The following is a 22819-nucleotide window of genomic DNA, read 5'->3' on the forward strand; positions in this document are numbered from 1 at the left end:
TGCGCTGCTGCTGCCGCTGCGCTGCGCTGCCGCTGCCGCTGCCGCCCGGACGCTGCCGCTGCGCTGCTGCGCCGCTGCGCGCTGCTGCGGACGCGCCGCTGCGCCGCTGCTGCGCTGACGCTGCTGCGCTGCGCCGGACGCTTCCATCCCTGCGCTACGGACGCTGCCGCTGCTGCGCCGCTGCTGGACGCTGCCCGCTGCGCTGCGCCGCTGCACCTGCGTTACTGCGCCGCTGCGCTGCTGCTGCGCCGCTGCTCTGCGTCCGCTGCTGCGCTGCTGCACTGCTGCTGCTGCCGCTGCGGACACTGCGCCTGGCGCTGCGGCTGCGCTGCCGCTGCGCTGCTGCCGCCGCTGCTGCGCCGCTGCGCTGCCGCTGCACCGCTGCTGCGCTGCGCCGCAGGCGCTGCGCTGCTGCTGCCACTGCCGCCGCTGCTGCCATGACGCCTGCGCTGCTGCTGCGCCGCTGCGCCGCTGCTGCGCCGCTGCTGCCGCTGCTGCTGCGCCACTGCTCTGCACCTGGCGCTGCACTGCTGCCGCCGCTGCCGCTGCTGCAGGACGCCGCTGCTGCGCTGCTCGCTGCACGCTGCGCTGCTGCCGCTGCTGCCGCCGCTGCGCTGCTGCTGCTGCTGCGCCGCTGCTCTGCGCCTGGCGTTGCTTTGCTGCGCCGCTGCGCTGCGCTGCACCGCTGCTGCGCGCCGCTGCTGCCGCTGCAACTGCTGCTGCCGCTGCTTCCGCTGCTGCTGCACTGCACTGCGCTGCCCGCTGCTCTGCAACGCCGCTGCTGCGCTGCGCTGCCTGGACCGCTGCTGCACCGGCGCCGCTGCACTGCTGCTGCTACGCTGCGCCGGACGCTGCCGCTGCTGCGCAGCGCCGCTGCCGCTGCCGCTGCGCCGCTGCTGCCACTGACCGCTGCTGCCGCTGCTGCTGCACTGCCTGCTGCCTGCCGCTGCCGCCACTGCCGCACGCGCCCTGCCCCTGCCGCCACTGCTGCGCTGCCGGACGCCGCTGCTGTGCTGCGCTGCGCCGCTGCTGCGCTGCCGCTGCGCCGCTGCTGCTGCCGCTGCCCGCTGCTGCCACGCCGCTGCGCTGCCGCTGCGCCGCTGCTGCACGCCGCTGCTGCACTGCTGCTGCTGCGCCATGGCGCGCCACCCCCTGCACTGCCGCCGCCACGCTGCTGCTGCGCCGCTGCGCTGCTGCGCCGCGCCGTTGCTGCTGCGCTGCTGCCGCTGCTGCGCTGCGCCGCTGCCGCTGCGCCGCTGCTGCCGCACCGCTGCGCTGCTGCTGCACTGCGCCATGACGCTGCACCCCTGCAGGACGCCGCCACGCTGCGCTGCGCCGCTGCTGCTGCGCTGCACTGCCGCTGCTGCCGCTGCGCTGCAACGCCGCTGCGCTGCGTTGCGCCGCTGTGCTGCGCCGCTGCTCTGCGCCGCTGGCTGCGCCGCTGCGCTGCTGCTGCCCTCTGCGCTGCGCCGCTGCGCTGCGCCGCTGCGCTGCTGCGCCGCTGCGCCGCTGCTGCTGCCGCTGCACTGCACTGCCGCGCCGCTGCACTGCGCCACTGACACTGCCACTGCCGCTGCGCTGCACCATCGACGCTGCCACACCACGCCAGTTTTGCTGCGCCGCTGCCACCGCCGCCGCTGCCACTGCCCTGCTGCCGCTGCTGCCACGCCGCTGCGCTGCCCATGGCGCTACGCCCTACGTGCCGCCGCGGCGCTGCGCTGCTGCGCCGCGCTGCGCTGCGCCGCTGCTGCACTGCGCTGCGCCTGGCGCGCCGCTGCGCTGCTGCTGCGCCTGCGCTGCGCTGCTGCGCTGCTGCTGCGCCGCTGCTGCGCCTGGCTGCGCTGCTGCGCTGCTGCCAGCTGCGCTGCGCTGCGCCGCTGCTGCGCAGCGCCGCTGCGCTGCTGCTGCGCTGCTGCGCCACGCCTGCGCTGCGCCGCTGCGCTGCTGCTGCGCCGCTGCTGCGCTGCGCCGCTGCACTGCTGCTGCGCCGCTGCTCTGCGCCGCTGCGCTGCGCCGCTGCTGCACGGCGCCGCTGCACTGCTGCTGCGCTGCTGCTGCGCTGCGCCGCTGCGCCGCTGCTGCACAGCGCCGCTGCGCTGCCGCTGCGCCGCTGCTGCTACGAGCGCCGCTGCAAGCGCTGCTGCTGCGCTGCGCCATGGCTGCGCCCCTGCTGCGCCGCCACGCTGCTGCGCCGCTGCGCTGCTGCGCCACGCCGGTGTGCTGCGCTGCACCGCTGCTGCTGCGCTGCCGCTGCGCCGCTGCTGCGCAGCGCCGCTGCACTGCTGCTGCGCTGCGCCGCTGCTGCTGCCCCTGCGACGCCGCCACGTTGCACTGCTGCGCCGCTGCACGCTGCTGCACCACTGCTGCGCCGCTGCGCTGCGCCGCTGCGCTGCGCTGCTGTGCTGCGCCCAGCACACCGCTGCGCTGCGCTGCGCCGCTGTGCTGCGCCGCTGCTCTGCGCCACAATTGCGCTGCTGCGCCACGCTGCGCCGCTGCCGCGCCGCTGCTGCTGCTGCCCGGCGCAGCGCTGCTGCGCTGCTGCGTCGCTGCGCTGCGCCGCTTCGCTGCGCTGCGCCGCTGCGCTGCGCTGCGCCGCTGCGCCGCTGTGCTGCACCAACACGCCGCTGCGTTGCGCCGCTGCTGCACCGCTGCTCTGCGCCACTGTGCGCCGCCACACTACACCACTACACCACCGTTACTGCGCCACTTCTAAACCGCTGCACTACACCAGCGAACGCTGCTGCGCCGCTGCGCTGCTGCGCCGCTGCTACTGCTGCCACTGCACTGCACCTGCTTCGCTGCGCTGCTACCGCTCGCTGCGCCGCTGCGCTGCGCTGCGCTGCTGCGCCGCTGTGCTGCTGCGCCGCTGCGCTGCGCCGCTGTGCTGCGCCGCTGCTCTGCGCCGCTGTGCTACAACGCCGCACTGCGCCGCTGCGCCACGCCGCTGCACTGCGCCGCTGCTGGGCGCCGCTGCACCCGGCGCACGCTGCTGCGCCGCTGCCCGCTGCTGCGCAGCGCCGCTGCTGCTGCTGCGCTGCGCCCGTGGCGCGCCCCCTGCGGACCCGCCACGCCGCGATGCTGCACCCGCTGCTGCGCTGCGCCGCTGCGCTGCGCCGCTGCGCTGCGCCTGGCGGCTGCGCCGCTGCACTGCTGCTGCCCGCTGCTCTGCGCCGCAGGCGTGCGCTGCTGCGCTGCTGCTGCGCCGCTGCGCTGCGCCGGCGGCTGCGTCGCTGCGCTGCTGCTGCGCCGCTGCGCTGCGCCTGGCTGCGCCGCTGCGCTGCTGCTGCGCCGCTGGCGTGCGCTGCTGCGCCGCTGCGCTGCGCTAGGCCGCTGCTGCGCGGCGCCGCTGCGCTGCTGCTGCACTGCTGCTGCACTGCTGCTGCGCTACACCGCTGCACCACTGCTTTCGCCGCTGCGCTGCCGCTGCGCCGCTGCTGCACACAACACCGCTGCACTGCTGCTGCACTGCACCATGCTGCACCCCTACAGGACGCCGCCACGCTGCACTGCTACGCCGCTGCGCTGCTGCACCGCCGGTGTGCTGCGCTGCGCCGCTGCGCCGCTGCTGCGCTGCGCCGCTGCACTGCCGCTGCGCCGCTGCTGCGCAGCGCCGCTGCGCTGCTGCTGCGCCATGGCGGCTGCCCCCTGCGACGCCGCCACGCTGCGCCGCTGCGCTGCGCTGCGCCGCTGCTGCGCTGCCCGCTGCGCTGCGCTGCGCTGCTGTGCTGCATGACGCGCCGCTGCTGCTGCTGCGCCGCTATGCTGCGCCGCTGCTCTGCACCTGATGCTGCAACGCCGCACTGCGCCACGCCCGCTGCACTGCGCCGCTGCTGCGCTGCGCCGCTGCTGCTGCGCTGCACCAGCCAACGCTGCTGCGCTGCTGCGTCGCTGCGCCGCCGCTTCTGCTGCGCTGCACCGCTGCACTGCGCTGCGCTACGCTGCGCCGCTGTGCTGCACCGCACCGCTGCGCTGCGCCGCTGCTCTGCGCCGCTGTGCTGACGCCACGCTGCGCCGCTGCGCCGCCCGCTGCGCCGCCGCTGCGCTGCGCTGCTGCGCTGCGCCGCTGCGCTGCGCTGCTGCTGCGCTGCGCTGCTTCCGCTGCGCTGCTGCGCCGCCAGCTGCACCACTTCGCTGCGCTGCGCCGCTGCTGCTGCCCGCTGCGCCCTGCGCCGCTGCTCTGCGCCGCTCGCTGCGCCGCTGCTGCGCTGCAGCGCTGCTGCACCGCTTCAACAATGCGCTGCGCCGTTGCCCGCTGCGCTGCTACACCACTGCACTGCGCCGTTCGCCACTACACTGCGCCGTTACACCCGCTACATGACACCACTGCGCTGCGCCGCTACGCTGCACCGCTGCTGCGCTGACCGCTGCACTGCTGCTACACTGCACCGCTGCACTGCACCACTGCTACGCTGCTGGCAACAACTGCTGCAGCTGCTGCTGCTACTACACCTGCTACACTCGACACCGCCGCATCACTGCACCTCTGCTGCGCTGCTACGCTACACTGCGCCGCTACGCCGCTGTGCCGCCGCTGCTGCTGCTGCCCGCCGCCACTGCAAGGACTACGCGCTACGCTGCGCACGGCTACGCTGCGCCGCCATTCATTCTGCGCCGCTGCACTACGCGATGCTGCGCCGCTGCTGCGCCGCTGCTGCGCTGCTGCGCCGCTACAATGCGCCGCTGCTGCTGCTGCGCCGCTGCGCTGCGCCGCTGCTGCTGCTGCTGCTGCGCCATCTGCTGCGCCGCTGCTGCGCTGCTGCTGCGCGATCTGCTGCGCCGCTGCGCTGCCCCCACTGCTGCTGCGCCGCTGCGCTGCGCCGCTGCGCTGCTGCCGCTGCGCTGCGCCGCTCGCTACGCCGTTGCGCCGCTGTTACATCACTACATTACACCACTACACCACTACTACACCACTACACTACACTACTACACCACACTACACCTCTGCACCATTGCACCACTATACTACACCACTATGCTACACCACTACACTACACCAGTCCCATAAAATTCAAGTTATCAGCGTGTCTCATCACAATCACTTTCACATCTCCGTGTCTTTCATTATGTGTGCCTTTGATGTCTTGCAGGTAATTCCAAGTCTTATCAACAGTGGGTGCACACCGTCAAGGTATACAAAGATGATATGCAATTAAAATGAATTGAGTGTATTTTAGTTTAGTCTATCTCTCTGTTTAGTAAACAAAGCAAACTGAAGATGCTAAGAATGTGTTGATCCATAGAGAAAACACACTGTCTGTACACACGGCTTATGTTTGTATGGACATTCAGATGTCTGTTGGGTAGTGCGGTGGATGGAAATCCTGTGTGTGTTTTTGTGTGTGTGTGTGTGTGTGTGCGTGCGTGTGTTTGTGTGTGCGTGCGTGTGTTTGTGTGTGCTTGTGTGTGTGTGTTGTGCGTGTGTTTGTCGCGCGTGTGTTTGTGCGTGCGTGCGTGTGTGTGTGTGTGTGTGTGTTTGTACGTGCGAGTGTGTTTGTACGTGCGAGTGTGTGTGTGTGTGTGTGTGTGTGTGTGTGTGTGTGTGTGTGTGTGTGCGAGTGTGTTTGTACGTGCGAGTGTGTGTGTGTGTGTGTGTGTGTGTGTGTGTGTGTGTGTCTGCGCACGCGCCGGTAAATGACAATTATGTGTTGTGTGTGTTGCAGAGAGGCGGAGCGCTGATCAACACTGCGGTGACCAAGGCAAGTCCAGCTGTAGAGACGGCCTATAGAAGGCTGGATATACCATACAGTCCCTGTCAGACCTCCTCTGATATGTTCAAATACTGGAGCTGCTCTTGATTTAGTTTGGAACCACTGGAATAGTCCCAAAAGTGCAAATTCCAAGGCAAATCAAGCACACCTCAAATACTTTCATATGGGACAGATATAACATGTATTTGTCTCATGTCTGGTCCTAACCCTAAGACGTGTATAAGGTCATATATGTTTTCACTCTGGATCTGAAAGGTAGAGTACTAGGATACTGGTAGATTCTGAAAAGTAGAGTACTGGGATGCTGGTAGATTCTGAAAGGTAGAGTACTGGGATGCTGGTAGCTGGTAGATTCTGAAAGGTAGAGTACTGGGATACTGGTAGATTCTGAAAGGTAGAGTACTGGGATGCTGGTAGATTCTGAAAGGGAGAGTACTGGGATGCTGGTAGATTCTGAAAGGGAGAGTACTGGGATGCTGGTAGATTCTGAAAGGTAGAGTACTGGGATGCTGGTAAATTCTGAAAGGTAGAGTACTGGGATACTGGTAGATTCTGAAAGGTATAGTACTGAGATGCTGGTAGCTGGTAGATTCTGTAAGGTAGAGTACTGAGATGCTGGTAGATTCTGAAAGGTAGAGTACTGAGATACTGGTAGATTCTGAAAGGTATAGTACTGAGATGCTGGTAGATTCTGAAAGGTATAGTACTGAGATGCTGGTAGATTCTGAAAGGTAGAGTGCTGGTAGATTCTGAAAGGTAGAGTACTGGGATGCTGGTAGATTCTGAAAGGTAGAGTACTGGGATGCTGGTAGATGTCATTGTTCTACTAGGACTGTTCTAGTATTGGTAGATGTACAAAACCAGTCAAATGTTTGGACACACCTACTCATTCCAGGGATTTTTCTTTATTTTCACCATTTTCTTCATTGTAGAATAATAGTAAAGACATCAACTATGAAATAACACACATGGAATCATGTAGTAACCAAAAAAAGTATTTAAAAAAAGTCTTAAACAAATCAAAAGATTCTTCAAAGAAGCCACCCTTTGCCTTGATGACAGGTTTGCACACTCTTGGCATTCTCTCAACCAGCTTCATGAGGTAGTCACCTGGAATGCATTTCAATTCACATCTGTGCCTTGTTTAAAGTTAATTTGTGGAATTTCTTTCCTTCTTACAGGAGATAGCCCTATTTGGTAAAAGACCAAGTCCATATTATAGCAAGAACAGCTTTAATAAGCAAAGAGAAACAATAGTCCATCATTACTTTAAGATATGAAGGTCAGTCAATCCGGAAAATGTCAGGAATTTGAAAGTTTCTTCAAGTGCAGTCGCAAAAACCATCAAGCACTATGATGACACTGGCTCTCATGAGGACCGCCACAGGAAAGGAAGACCCAGAGTTATCTCTGCTGCAGAGGATACGTTTATTAGAGTTACCTCTGCTACAGAGGATAAGTTCATTAGAGTTACTAGCCTCAGAAATTGCAGCCCAAATAAATGCTTCACAGAGTTCAAGTAACAGACACATCTCAATAACAACTGTTCAGAGGAGACTGAGTGAATCAGGCCTTCATGGTCAAATTGCTGCAAAGAAACCACTACTAAAGGACACCAATAATAAAAAGAGACTTGCTTGGGTCAAGAAACACGAGCAATGGGCATTAGAGTGGTGGAAATGTGTCCTTTGTTCTGATAAGTCCAAATGTGAGATTATTGTGAGACGTAGAGTAGGTGAATGGATGATCTCCGTATGTCTGGTTCCCACCGTGAAGCATGGAGGAGGAGGTGTGATGATGTGGGGGTGCTTTGCTGGTGACACCGTCAGTGATTTATTTAGAATTCAAGGCACACTTAACCAGCATCGCTACCACAGCATCCTGCAGCGATACACCATCCCATCTGGTTTGCACTTAGTGGGACTATAATTTGTTTTTCAACAGGACAATGACCCAACACGCCTCCAGGCTGTGTAAGGGCTATTTGACCAAGAAGAAGAGTGATGGAGTGCTGCATCAGATGACCTGGCCTCTACAATCACCTGACCTCAACCCAATTGAGATGGTTTGGGATGAGTTGGACCACAGAATGAAGGAAAAGCAGCCAACGTGTGCTCAGCATATGTGAGAACTCCTTCAAGATTGTTGGAAAAGCATTCTAGGTGAAGCTGATTGAGAGAATGCCAAGAGTGTGCAAAGCTGTCAATGCAAAGGGTGGCTACTTTGAAGAATCTCAAATATATTTTCATTTGTTTAAGACTTTTTTGGTTACTACATGATTCCATATGTGTTATTTCATAGTTTTGATGTCTTCACTATTATTCTACAATGTAGAAAATTGTAAAAATAAAGAAAAACCCTGGAATGAATAGGTGTGTCAACATTTGATTGGTACTCTATATGTGTGTGTTTGTGCTTTCCTGTGTGTTTCTCTCTTTGTGTGTGTGTGTGTGTGTGTGTGTGTGTGTGTGTGTGTGTGTGTGTGTGTGTGTGTGTGTGTGTGTGTGTGTGTGTGTGTGTGTGTGTGTGTGTGTGTGTGCGCACGCGCCGGTAAATGACAATTATGTGTTGTGTGTGTTGCAGAGAGGCGGAGCGCTGATCAACACTGCGGTGACCAAGGCAAGTCCAGCTGTGGAGACGGCCTATAGAAGGCTGGATCTACCATACAGTCCCTGTCAGACCTCCTCTGATATGTTCAAATACTGGAGCTGCTCTTGATTTAGTTTGGAACCAATGGAATAGTCCCAAAAGTGCAAATTCCAAGGCAAATCAAGCACACCTCAAATGCTTTCATATTTTTATAACAAGTCAGTAAAGAACAAATTCTTATTTTACAATGCCGGCCTACCCTGTCCAAACCTTCCCCTAACCTGGATGACGCTGTGCCAATTGTGCGCCGCCCTATTGGACTCCCCATCACGGACGTTTGTGATACAACCCGGGATCGAACCAGGATCTGTAGTGACGCCTCTAGCACTGAGATGCAGTGCCTTAGACAACTGTGAGCCCACTCGGGAGCCCATAATTGGACAGACATGCATTGGTCCCATTTCGGGTCCTAACCCTAAGATGTGTATTAAGTCATACAGGTTCTCACTTTGAATATCTGAAAGGTACTGGGATGGTGGTAGCTGGTAGATTGTGTGTGTTTGTGCTTGTGATGCCCTTTCCTTTGTGCAGTGTTGTATAGTTGGCTTTCATGTCCAGCTGGGTAGGCTTTCATGATGGGTAGGCTTTCATGATGGGTAGGCTTTGATGTCCAGCTGGGTAGGCTTTCATGATCAGTAGGCTTTCATGCCCAGCTCGGTAGGCTTTCATGATGGGTAGGGTTTCATGTTCAGCTGGGAAGACATTCATGATCGGTAGGCTTCCCATGTCCAGCTCGGTAGGCTTTCATGATTGGTTGGCTTTCATGTCCGGCTGGGAAGACATTCATGATGGGTAGGCTTTCATGTCCAGTTGGGTAGGCTTTCATGTCCAGTTGGGAAGACTTTCGTGTCCAGCTGAGAAGACTTTCGTGTGTAGCTGAGAAGACTTTCGTGTCCAGCTGAGAAGACTTTCGTGTCCAGCTGAGAAGACTTTCGTGTCCAGATGAGACTTTCGTGTCCAGAGACTTTCGTGTCCAGCTGAGAAGACTTTCGTGTCCAGCTGAGAAGACTTTCGTGTCCAGCTTCAGTCTTTGTCTTTTGCCCAGGGGATGTTACACCAGAACAGTGTCAAATATTAATGGAGCCTGTATTTATTTCTAATGCCTGTGTTTCTCCTACAGGCCAAGAGTCATGCCAAGAGGGGCATTCGCAGGCTTAAACAAAGGGTGAGCTATGTGAATTCAAACTTCTCCAGGGCTTACATACACAAATAAAAAATTCAAATCAAACTTTGTCACATGCGCCGAATACAACAAGTGTAGGCTTTACCGTGAAATGCTGACTGTCACAAATGTGGACATGCACGCTCACACACGCGTGCATACACGCACACACACACACTGTTGGTTATGGAGTTTGTGCTCACTCAGAGATGAGTTTAGTTCAGGAGTGTACATGTTTACCCAGCGTCCCTCTGGCTATAGCCTGTCATGTCATCCAGCCACAGCCCTAACCCATATTTTATCAATGATCCGCTGATTCCTTCAAAGCTAATGTTATAAGATTAATGTCTCCATATGCCTGATGGCTTTCGTTTGAACTGAGTGTCAGAGAGAGGCTGAGGAGAGGGGCGCTGGATGACGAACAGGTTCTCTCCAGGCTGTATTTTTCTGTTTTAAACAGATTTGACCTGACCACACTCAAAATACACATGTATTACTGGCTGTTATAGGATCTTTTACATACAATGTGACACACTCACTTGAATAATTAATCTCTCTCTCTAACTCTCCCCCATGCTCTCTTTCTTTATCTCTCTCTCTCCCCCCTTCTTTCTTTCTTTCTCTCTCTCTCTCTCTCTCTCTCCCCCCTCTCTCTTTCTTTCTCTCTTTCTCTCTCTCTCTCTCTCTCTCTCTCTCTCTCTCTCTCTCTCTTTCTTTCTTTCTCTTCTCTTCTCTCTTTCTCTTCTCTTCTCTTCTCTTTCTCTTCTCTCTTTCTTCTCTCTCTCTCTTTCTTTCTCTTCTCTCTCTCTTCTCTCTCTCTTCTTTCTCTTTCTTTCTCTCTCTCTCTTCTCTCTTTCTTTCTCTCTCTCCCCCTTCTCTCTCTTCTCTTCTCTTTCTCTCACTTCTCTTCTCTTTCTCTCTCTCGTTCTTTCTCTCTCTCCCTCTTTCTCTCTTTCTTTCTCTCTCTCTCTCTCTCTCTCTCTCTCCCTTCTCTCTCTCTTTCCTTCTCTCTCTCACCCTTTTTCTCTCTCTCTCTCTCAGGAAGAGGAGGAGGGTAGGCCGATCTGTTCAGGGTCTCCCACCAGCACCAAGAGTCTTTCGCCATGGAGAATGGAGAAGAAGAGACAGGTTGGTGATAAATACACACACACTATTCCTACAGTGCTTTCAGAGAGTATTCATACACCTTCACGTTTTCCACATTTTGTTGTTACAGCCTGAATTTAAAATGTATTAAATTTATATTTTTTGTCATACAATACCCCATAATGTCAAAATGGACATGTTTTTTGAAAAATGTATTAATTAATCAAAAATGAAATGTCTTGAGTCAATAAGTATTCAAAACCTTTGTTATGGCAAGCCTAAAAAAGTTAACGAGTAAACATTTGCTTAACTAGTCACATAATAAGTTGCATGGACTCTATGTGCAATAATAGTGTTTAACATGATTTTTTGAATGACTACCTCACCTCTGAACCTCACACATAAAATTATCTGTAAGGTCCCTCTGTTGAGCAGATTCAACCACAAAGACCAGGGAGGCTTTCCAATGCCTCGTGAAGAAGGACACCTATTGGTAGATGGATGGCGTATCAATACACCCAGTCACCCAGCCATGAGGCCAATGGTGACTTTAAAACAGTTACAGAGTTTAATGGCTGTGAAAGGGGAAAAATTGAAGATGGATCAACAACATTGTAGTTAATCCACAATACTAACCTAAATTAGAGTGAAAAGAAGGAAGCCTGTACATAATAAAATATGACAAAACATGCTTCCTGTTTGCCACAAGGCTTTAAAGTAATATTGTAAAACTGTAAAAAAATGTGGCAAAGCAATTAACTTCTTGTCCTCAATACAAAGTGTTATGTTTGGGGAAAATACAATACAATACATCACTGAGTACCTCTCTTCATATTTTCAAGCATGGTGGTGGCTGCATCATGTTATGGGTATTGTTAATCTTGCTGATCAGTGGGACGCTACCGTCCCACCTGGCCAACATCCGGTGAAATTGCAGAGTGCCAAATTCAAATTAAATTACTATAAATAATAAACTTTCATGAAATCACAAGTGCAATAGATCAAAATAAAGCTTAACTTGTTGTTAATCCAGCCGCCGTGTCAGATTTCAAAATGTCTTTACGGCAAAAGTAAACCATGTGATTATCTGAGGACAGCGCCCAGCACACATGCAAAACAAATCATTTTCAACCAGGGAGTTGCGATACGAAAGTCAGAAATAGCGATATAATATATGCCTTACCTTTGAAGATCTTCTTCTGTTGGCACTCCAAAAGGTCCCAGTTACATTACAAATGGTCCTTTTGTTCAATAAACTCCTTCTTTATAGCCATAAAAACTCAGTTTAGCTGGCACGCTTCAGTCAATAATCCATTAATTTTCCCTCCTTCAAAATGCATACAAAAAGAATCCCAAACATTTAAAAAATTGTATTTAACCAGGTAGGCTAGTTGAGAACAAGTTCTCATTTGCAACTGCGACCTGGCTAAGATAAAGCGTAGCAATTCAACACATAGAACAACACAGAGTTACACATGGAATAAACAAAACATACAGTCAATAATACAGTAGAACAAAAGAAAACAAAAAGTCTATATACAGTGAGAGCAAATGAGGTAAGTTAAGGAAATAAATAGGCCATGGTGGCGAAGTAATTACAATATAGCAATTAAACACTGGAATGGTAGATGTGCAGAAGATGAATGTGCAGGTAGAGATACTGGGGTGCAAAGTAGCAAAATAAATAAATACCAGTATGGGGATGAGGTAGGTAGATAGATGGGCTGTTTACAGATGGGCTATGTACAGGTGCAGTGATCTGTAAGCTGCTCTGACAGCTGGTGCTTAAAGCTAGTGAGGGAGATGTGAGTCTCCATCTTCAGAGATTTTTGCAATTCGTTCCAGTCATGGGCAGCAGAGAACTGGAAGGAAAGATGACCAAAGGAGGAATTGGCTTTGGGCGTGACCAGTGAGATATACCTGCTGGAGCGCGTGCTACGAGTGGGTGCTGCTATGGTGACCAGTGAGCTGAGATAAGGTGGGGCTTTACCTAGCAGAGACTTGTAGATAACCTGTAGCCAGTGGGTTTGGCGACCAGTATGAAGCAAGGGCCAACCAACGAGAGCGTACAGGAGGCAGTGGTGGGTAGTGTATGGGGCTTTGGTGACAAAACAGATGGCACTGTGATAGACTGCATCCAGTTTGTTGAGTAGAGTGTTGGAGGCTACTATATAGATGACATCACCAAAGTCGAGGATCGGTAGGATAGTCAGTTTTACAAGGGTATGTTTGGCAGCATGAGTGAAGGATGCTTTGTTGCGAAATAGGAAGCCAATTCTAGATTTAACTTTGGATTGGAGATGCTTAATGTGAGTCTGGAAGGAGAACCAGACACCCAGGTATTTGTAGTTGTCCACGTATTCTAAGTCAGAGCCGTCCAGAGTAGTGATGCTGGACGGGCGAGGAAGTGCGGGCAGTGATCGATTGAATAGCATGCATTTAGTTTTACTTGCGTTTAAGAGCAGTTGGAGGCCACGGAAGGAGAGTTGTATGGCATTGAAGCTCGTCTGGAGGTTAGTTAACACAGTGTCCAAGGAGGGGCCAGAAGTATACAGAATTGTGTCATCTGCGTAGAGGTGGATCAGAGAATCACCAGCAGCAAGAGCAACATCATTGATGTATAAAGAAAAGAGAGTCGGCCCGAGAATTGAACTCTGTGTCACCCCCATAGAGACTGTCAGAGGTCCAGACAACAGGCCCCCCGATTTGATACACTGAACTCTATCAGAGTAGTAGTTGGTGAACCAGGCAAGGCAATCATTTGAGAAACGAAGGCTGTTGAGTCCGCCAATAAGAACGTTGTGATTGACAGAGTTGAAAGCCTTGGCCAGGTCGATGAATACGGCTGCACAGTAATGTTTCTTATCGATGCCAGTTAAGATATCGTTTTGGACCTTGAGCGTGGCTGAGGTCTCTTATCAATGGCGGTTATGATGTCGTTTAGAACCTTGAGCGTTACCAATAAACTTTTCCAAACAAGTCAATTAACGTTTATAATCAAACCCAAATACGCAAATAAATGATCAAATTTAAGATGTTATTGTCTTTACCGAGAAAAATACCAAAGAACGCGCTCTCATTCAAGCGTTTGGAAACACTACAGACAAAATGGAAGCCACCAAGAAAAACTACAATTTCCCATAAACCAGCCTGAAACTTTCTAGAGTTTTTGGGATGGTTTGTCCTCGGGGTTTCACCTGCCATTTCAGTTATGTTATACTCACAGTCATTATTTTAACAGTTTTAGAAACGTTAGTGTTTTCTATCCACATCTACCCATTATATGCATATCCTAGCTTATGGGCCTGAGTAGTAGGCAGTTTATTTTGGGCACGCTTTTCATTTGGACGTCAAAATAACGCCCCCTATCCCAAAGAAGTTAAGGACTAAGGAGTTTTTCACAATAAAACATCAACTGAATGGCGCTAAGCACAGGCAAAAATCCTTGAGGAAAACCTGGTTCAGTCTGCTTTCACCTTTCAGTTAGAGAATAACCTAAAACACAAGGCCAAATCTACACTGAAGTTGCTTACCAAGAAATCAATGAATGTTCCTGAGTGGCCGAGTTATAGTTTTGACTTAAATCTACTTGGAAATTTATGGCAAGACCTGAAAATGGTTGTCTAGCAATGATCAACAACCAATTTGACAGACCTTGAAGAATAGTGTGCAAATGTTGTGCAATCCAGGTGTGGAATGCTCTTCGAGACTTACCCTGAAAGACTCACAGCTGTAATCTCTGGCAAAGGTGCTTCTACAAAGTATTGACTCAGTGGTGTGAATACTTAAGAAAAGGAAATATTTCTATATTTCACCTTCAATAAATGTTTCTAAGAACATGTTTTCACTTTGTCTTTATGGGGTATTGTATTGACATGGGGGAAAGAAAATAATCAATTTAATACATTCTTAATTCAGGCTGTAACACAACAAGACGTGGGGAGAGTATGAATACTTTCTGAAGGCTCTGTATGTCCTCTACCTCTTCCCATCTCTCTCTATCCTCTACCTCTTCCCATCTCTCTCTTTCTCTGTCCTCTACCTCTTCCCATCTCTCTCTTTCTCTGTCCTCTACCTCTTCCCATCTCTCTCTTTCTCTGTCCTCTACCTCTTCCCATCTCTCTCTTTCTCTGTCCTCTACCTCTTCCCATCTCTCTCTCTCTCTCTATCCTCTACCTCTTCCCATCTCTCTCTCTCTCTTTCTCTGTCCTCTACCTCTTCCCATCTCTCTCTTTCTCTGTCCTCTACCTCTTCCCATCTCTCTCTCTCTCTCTATCCTCTACCTCTTCCCATCTCTCTCTCTCTCTTTCTCTGTCCTCTACCTCTTCCCATCTCTCTTTTCTCTGTCCTCTACCTCTTACCATCTCTCTCTCTCTTTCTCTGTCCTCTACCTCTTACCATCTCTCTCTCTCTCTTTCTCTGTCCTCTACCTCTTCCCATCTCTCTCTTTCTCTGTCCTCTACCTCTTCCCATCTCTCTCTTTCTCTGTCCTCTACCTCTTACCATCTCTCTCTCTTTCTCTGTCCTCTACCTCTTCCCATCTCTCTCTTTCTCTGTCCTCTACCTCTTACCATCTCTCTCTCTTTCTCTGTCCTCTACCTCTTCCCATCTCTCTCTTTCTCTGTCCTCTACCTCTTCCCATCTCTCTCTCTCTCTCTCTCTCTCTGTCCTCTACCTCTTCCTATCTCTCTCTCTCTCTCTTTCTCTGTCCTCTACCTCTTCCCATCTCTCTCTATCTCTCTCTGTCCTCTACCTCTTACCATCTCTCTCTCTCTCTCTCTCTCTCTGTCCTCTACCTCTTCCCATCTCTCTCTTTCTCTGTCCTCTACCTCTTCCCATCTCTCTCTGTCCTCTATCTCTTCCCATCTCTCTCTGTCCTCTACCTCTTCCATCTCTCTCTTTCTCTGTCCTCTACCTCTTCCATCTCTCTCTTTCTCTGTCCTCTACCTCTTCCATCTCTCTCTGTCCTCTATTTCTTCCAATCTCTCTCTCTGTCCTCTACCTCCTCCCATCTCTCTCTCCGTCCACTACCTCTTCCCATCTCTCTCTCTGTCCTCTACCTCTTCCCATCTCTCTCTCTGTCCTCTACCTCTTCCCATCTCTCTCTCTGTCCTCTACCTCTTCCCATCTCTCTCTCTGTCCTCTACCTCTTCCCATCTCTCTCTCTGTCCTCTCTTCCCATCTCTTCCCTCTACCTCTTCCCATCTTCTCTGTCCTCTATCTCTTCCCATCTCTCTCTCTGTCCACTCTACCTCTTCCCATCTCTCTCTATGTCCTCTATCTCTTCCCATCTCTCTCTCTGTCCTCTACCTCTTCCCATCTCTCTCTCTGTCCTCTACCTCTTCCCATCTCTCTCTCTGTCCTCTACCTCTTCCCATCACTCTCTCTCTCTCTCTCTGTCCTCTACCTCTTCCCATCTCTCTCTCTGTCCTCTACCTCTTACCATCTCTCTCTCTCTTTCTCTGTCCTCTACCTCTTACCATCTCTCTCTCTCTCTCTCTGTCCTCTACCTCTTACCATCTCTCTCTCTTTCTCTGTCCTCTACCTCTTACCATCTCTCTCTCTCTCTCTCTCTGTCCTCTACCTCTTACCATCTCTCTCTCTTTTCTCTGTCCTCTACCTCTTACCATCTCTCTCTCTCTCTCTCTGTCCTCTACCTCTTACCATCTCTCTCTCTTTTCTCTGTCCTCTACCTCTTACCATCTCTCTCTCTCTCTCTGTCCTCTACCTCTTACCATCTCTCTCTCTCTTTCTCTGTCCTCTACCTCTTCCCATCTCTCTCTCTCTTTCTCTGTCCTCTACCTCTTCCCATCTCTCTCTCTGTCCTCTACCTCTTCTCATCTCTCTCTGTCCACTACCTCTTCCCATCGCTCTCTCTGTCCTCTACCTCTTCCCATCTCTCTCTCTGTCCTCTACCTATTCTCATCTCTCTCTCTGTCCACTACCTCTTCCCATCTCTCTCTCTGTCCTCTACCTCTTCCCATCTCTCTCTCTGTCCTCTACCTCTTCCCATCTCTCTTTCTCTGTCCTCTACCTCTTCCCATCTCTCTCTCTCTCTCTATCCTCTACCTCTTCCCATCTCTCTCTTTCTCTGTCCTCTACCTCTTCCCATCTCTCTCTTTCTCTGTCCTCTACCTCTTCCCATCTCTCTCTCTCTTTCTCTGTCCTCTACCTCTTCCCATCTCTCTCTCTCTCTCTCTCTGTCCTCTACCTCTTCCCATCTCTCGCTCTATCTCTCTCTGTCCTCTACCTCTTCCCATCTCTCTCTATCTCTCTCTGTCCTCTACCTCTTCCTCTCTTCTCTTTTCTCTTCCCATCTCTCTCTCTCTCTCTCTCTGTCCTCTACCTCTTCCCATCTCTCTCTGTCCTCTATCTCTTCCCATCTCTCTCTGTCCTCTACCTCTTCCATCACTCTCTCTCTCTCTCTTTCTCTGTCCTCTACCTCTTCCATCTCTCTCTGTCCTCTATTTCTTCCAATCTCTCTCTCTGTCCTCTACCTCCTCCCATCTCTCTCTCCGTCCACTACCTCTTCCCATCTCTCTCTCTGTCCTCTACCTCTTCCCATCTCTCTCTCTGTCCTCTACCTCTTCCCATCTCTCTCTCTGTCCTCTACCTCTTCCCATCTCTCTCTCTGTCCTCTACCTCTTCCCATCTCTCTCTCTGTCCTCTACCTCTTCCCATCACTCTCTCTCTCTTTCTCTGTCCTCTATCTCTTCCCATCTCTCTCTGTCCTCTATCTCTTCCCATCTCTCTCTGTCCTCTACCTCTTCCCATCTCTCTCTCTATCCTCTACCCCTTCCCATCTCTCTCTTTCTCTGTCCTCTACCTCTTCCCATCTCTCTCTTTCTCTGTCCTCTACCTCTTCCCATCTCTCTCTCTGTCCTCTACCTCTTCCCATCACTCTCTCTCTCTTTCTCTGTCCTCTATCTCTTCCCATCTCTCTCTGTCCTCTATCTCTTCCCATCTCTCTCTGTCCTCTCCCTCTTCCCATCTCTCTCTCTCTTTCTCTGTCATCTACCTCTTCCCATCTCTCTCTCTGTCCTCTACCTCTTCCCATCTCTCTCTCTATCCTCTACCCCTTCCCATCTCTCTCTCTCTCTGTCCTCTACCTCTTCCCATCTCTCTCTGTCCTCTATCTCTCTCTTTCTCTGTCCTCTACCTCTTCCCATCTCTCTCTCTCTCTCTCTCTCTCTTTCTCTGTCCTCTACCTCTTCCCATCTCTCTCTGTCCTCTATCTCTTCCCATCTCTCTCTGTCCTCTACCTCTTCCATCACTCTCTCTCTCTCTTTCTCTGTCCTCTACCTCTTCCCATCTCTCTCTCTCTGTCCTCTACCTCTTCCCATCTCTCTCTCTCTGTCCTCTACCTCTTCCCATCTCTCTCTCTCTGTCCTCTACCTCTTCCCATCTCTCTCTCTCTCTGTCCTCTACCTCTTCCCATCTCTCTCTCTCTGTCCTCTACCTCTTCCCATCTCTCTCTGTCCTCTACCTCTTCCCATCTCTCTCTCTCTCTTTCTCTGTCATCTACCTCTTCCCATCTCTCTCTCTGTCCTCTACCTCTTCCCATCTCTCTCTCTGTCCTCTACATCTTCCCATCTCTCTCTCTGTCATCTACCTCTTCCCATCTCTCTCTCTGTCCTCTACCTCTTCCCATCTCTCTCTCTGTTCTCTACCTCTTCTCATCTCTCTCTCTGTCCTCTACCTCTTCCCATCTCTCTCTCTTTCCATCTCCCTCCTCATCTAGCTCCACTTCTCTCTTTCTGTCCTCTACCTCTTCCCATCCCATCCCTCTCTCTCACTCTTTCCTCTACAGCTTCCCATCCCTCTCTCTTTCCATCTCCCTCCTCATCTAGCTCCACCTCTCTTTCTCTGTCCTCTACCTCTTCCCATCCCTCCCTCGCTCTCTTTCCATCTCCCTCCTCATCTAGCGCCACCTCTCTGTCTCTGTCCTCTACCTCTTCCCATCCCTCCCTCGCTCTCTTTCCATCTCCCTCCTCATCTAGCGCCACCTCTCTTTCTCTGTCCTCTACCTCTTCCCATCCCTCCCTCGCTCTCTTTCCATCTCCCTCCTCATCTAGCTCCACCTCTGTCTCTGTCCTCGACCTCTTCCCATATCTCTTTCTCTGTCCTCTACCTCTTCCCATCCCTCCCTCGCTCTCTTTCCATCTCCCTCCTCATCTAGCTCCACCTCTGTCTCTGTCCTCGACCTCTTACCATCTCTCTCTCTCTTTCTCTGTCCTCTACCTCTTACCATCTCTCTCTCTCTCTCTGTCCTCTACCTCTTCTCATCTCTTTCTCTGTCCTCTACCTCTTCCCATCTCTCTCTCTGTCCTCTACCTCTTCCCATCTCTCTCTCTGTCCTCTACCTCTTCCCATCTCTCTCTCTGTCCTCTACCTCTTCCCATCTCTCTCTCTGTCCTCTACCTCTTCCATCCCATCCTCTCTTTCTCTGTCCTCTACCTCTTCCCATCTCTCTCTCTGTCCTCTACCTCTTCCCATCCCATCCCTCTCTCTGTCCTCTACCTCTTCCCATCTCTCTCTCTGTCCTCTACCTCTTCCCATCCCATCCCTCTCTCTGTCCTCTACCTCTTCCCATCTCTTTCTCTGTCCTCTACCTCTTACCATCTCTTTCTCTGTCCTCTACCTCTTCCCATCTCTCTCTCTGTCCTCTACCTCTTCCCATCTCTTTCTCTGTCCTCTACCTCTTACCATCTCTCTCTCTGTCCTCTACCTCTTCCCATCTCTCTCTCTGTCCTCTACCTCTTCCCATCTCTCTCTCTGTCCTCTACCTCTTCCCATCCCATCCCTCTCTCTGTCCTCTACCTCTTCCCATCTCTCTCTCTGTCCTCTACCTCTTCCCATCCCATCCCTCTCTCTGTCCTCTACCTCTTCCCATCTCTTTCTCTGTCCTCTACCTCTTACCATCTCTCTCTCTCTTTCTCTGTCCTCTACCTCTTCCCATCTCTCTCTCTGTCCTCTACCTCTTCCCATCCCATCCCTCTCTCTGTCCTCTACCTCTTCCCATCTCTCTCTCTGTCCTCTACCTCTTCCCATCTCTCTCTCTGTCCTCTACCTCTTCCCATCCCTCTCTCTCACTCTTTCCTCTACAGCTTCCCATCCCTCTCTCTTTCCATCTCCCTCCTCATCTAGCTCCACCTCTCTTTCTCTTTCCATCTCCCTCCTCATCTAGCTCCACCTCTCTTTCTCTTTCCATCTCCCTCCTCATCTAGCTCCACCTCTCTTTCTCTGTCCTCTACCTCTTCCCATCCCTCCCTCTCTCTCTTTCCATCTCCCTCCTCATCTAGCTCCACCTCTCTTTTTCTGTCCTCTACCTCTTCCCATCCCTCCCTCGCTCTCTTTCCATCTCCCTCCTCATCTAGCGCCACCTCTCTGTCTCTGTCCTCTACCTCTTCCCATCCCTCCCTCTCTCTTTCTCTGTCCCCTACCTCTTCCCTGGTCTCCTCTCTACATCCTTCTTCCTTTTCGTAGTTTGTCAATGTGCCATGTTATCAGTAGTGATTTTCTAGTGTCTAACATCAGCAGTAGTAGCAGTCTATACAACACTTGTTAGTTTGTTCTGTATCTCAGTGTACAGTATGGACAGACATTCAACACAACAGCTCCTCTGCTAGTCAGCACTTACTCAGGAGAATCTCCTTGTGGCATCATTAAAAAACAGCCATGTTTTCTATTATGTGCAAGCTGGCACATCCAAGTCCATGCACTCCCCACCTCTCTCTCTGTCTCTCTCTCTCTCTCTTTCACTCACACTCTCTCTGTCTCTCAATTCAATTCAAGGGGCTGTCTCTGTCTCTGTCTCGCTCTCTCTGTCGCTCACTCTCTCTCTCTCTGTCTCTCTCTCAATTCAATTCAATGGTCTCTGTCTCTCTCTCTCACTCCTCTCTCTCTCTCTCACTCCTCTCTCTCTCTCTCTCTCTCTCTCTCACCCTCTCTCTCTCGCGCTCTCTCTCTCGCTCTGTCTCGCTCACTCCTCTCTCTCTCTCGCGCTCTCTGTATCGCTCACTCCTCTCTCTCTCTCTCTCTCTCTCTCTCACTCCTCTCTCTCTCTCACCCTCTCTCTCTCTCTGTCTCTCTCACCCTCTCTCTCTCTGTCTCTCTCACCCTCTCTCTCTCTGTCTCTCTCTCACCCTCTCTCTCTCTGTCTCTCTCTCTCTCTCTCTCTGTCTCTCTCTCTCACCCTCTCTCTCTGTCTCTCTCTCTCTCTCTCTCTCACCCTCTCTCTCTGTTTCTCTCTCTCTCTCTCTCACCCTCTCTCTCTTTCTCTCTCACCCTCTCTCTCTGTCTCTCTCTCTCTCTCTCACTCCTCTCTCACTCCTCTCTCTCTCTCTCTCACCCTCTCTCTCTCACCCTCTCTCTCTTTGTCTCTCTCTCTCTCTCTCTCACCCTCTCTCTCTCTGTCTCTCTCTCACCCTCTGTCTCTCAATTCAATTCAAGGGTCTCTCTTTCGCTTTCTACAAAGCTCCTGCTAGATGTAGTTTGCATGGTGATTGCTTGGTTGTCGACTCAATATGTGATAGTGGGTCCTTTACGTCCCACCTATACACACACAAATACACACGCACACACACACACACACACACACACACACACACACACACACAGACAAACACACACAGCACATGTTTTACTGTCCTTGTATGGACCTGAAAATTCCATTCAAAATCCTAAACCTAACCTTAACCCCTAACCCTAAACTCCTAACCTTAACCCCTAAACCCCTAACCTTAACCCCTAACCTAAACCCTAACCTTAACCCCTTACCTAAACCCCTAACCCTAAACCCCTAACCTTAACCCCTAAACCCTAACCTTAACCCTAAACCCTAACCTTAACCCTAACCTTAACCCCTAACCTTAACCCCTAACTCTAAACCCTAACCCTTAACCCTTAACCCTAACCTAAACCCCTAACCTTAACCCTTAACCCCTAAACCCCTAACCTTAACCTAAACCCTAACCTTAACCCCTAACCTTAACCCCTAAACCCCTAACCTTAACCCCTTACCTAAACCCCTAACCCTAAACCCCTAACCTTAACCCTAAACCCTAAACCCTGAACCTTAACCCCTAACCTTAACCCCTAACCCTAAACCCCTAACCCTAAACCCCTAACCCTTAACCCCTAACCCTTAACCCCTAACCTTAACCCCTAACTCTAAACCCTAACCTTAACCCCTAACCCTAAACCCCTCACCCCTAACCCTAGACCCTTAACCCTAAACCCCTAACCTTAACCCCCCTAACCTTAACCCTAAACCCCTAAACCCCTAACCCTAACCCCTAACGTTAACCCCTAACCCTTAACCCCTAACCCTAATTATTTGTTTTACTATCCTTTTGGGGACTTTGGGGGATTTCAGTACCAAAAAGGATAGTAATACAAGACCACACACACACACACACACACACACACACACACACACACACACACACACACACACACACCCCCCCTTGCTCTGAGCTCTGTCACAGTAACGGGACCCCAGGGACTGCTGGTGCAGGCACACACAGGATGGCATGTCCCAGAGTACTGGTTTCTCTGTGGTGTGTGTGTGTTAGGCAGGTCTTCAGATCAATTGTTCAATCAAACTCATACCCCAGACCCAATCCTCATCCCCTGTAACCTTCAATGTAGACAGATGGAGCTCCGTTGGCCATCTCTCTTTTCCTGTGACCTGCATCTAACCCAGATCCATACTCGAGCCTGCTGCCCTGTACCCAACCCATACATTCATCCCTAACAATACCTTTACCTTAACACCAAACCCTATCCCCTGTACCCAACCCATACATTCATCCCTAACAATACCTTTACCTTAACACCAAAACCTATCCCCTATACCCAACCCATACATTCATCCCTAACAATATACAATACCTTTACCTCAACACCAAACCCCATCTCTACCCTATACCCTGTACCCAACCCATACATTCATCCCTAACAATATACAATACCTTTACCTCAACACCAAACCCTATCCCCTATACCCAACCCATACATTCATCCCTAACAATACCTTTACCTTAACACCAAACCCTATCCCCTGTACCCAACCCATACATTCATCCCTAACAATACCTTTACCTTAACACCAAACCCTATCCCCTGTACCCAACCCATACATTCATCCCTAACAATACCTTTACCTTAACACCAAAACCTATCCCCTGTACCCAACCCATACATTCATACC

At 51.9% G+C, this 22819-nt stretch overlaps 1 protein-coding gene across 3 annotated transcripts in view; it reads left to right on the top strand.

Moving 5' to 3' along the window:
• Window positions 1–22819, top strand: part of LOC112236161 (DENN domain-containing protein 1B) — a 232010-nt gene that overhangs the window by 186806 nt on the left and 22385 nt on the right. For all 3 annotated transcript variants that reach the window (XM_042322485.1, XM_042322483.1, XM_042322484.1), the window contains 5 exons: window positions 5088–5128; window positions 5661–5696; window positions 8292–8327; window positions 9478–9522; window positions 10561–10647. In XM_042322485.1, coding sequence (XP_042178419.1) covers window positions 5088–5128; window positions 5661–5696; window positions 8292–8327; window positions 9478–9522; window positions 10561–10647 — 245 coding nt within the window. The remainder of the gene's footprint in view (window positions 1–5087; window positions 5129–5660; window positions 5697–8291; window positions 8328–9477; window positions 9523–10560; window positions 10648–22819) is intronic.

This window comes from Oncorhynchus tshawytscha, linkage group LG05, assembly GCF_018296145.1.
Source record: "Oncorhynchus tshawytscha isolate Ot180627B linkage group LG05, Otsh_v2.0, whole genome shotgun sequence".
Classification (NCBI taxonomy): domain Eukaryota; kingdom Metazoa; phylum Chordata; class Actinopteri; order Salmoniformes; family Salmonidae; genus Oncorhynchus; species Oncorhynchus tshawytscha.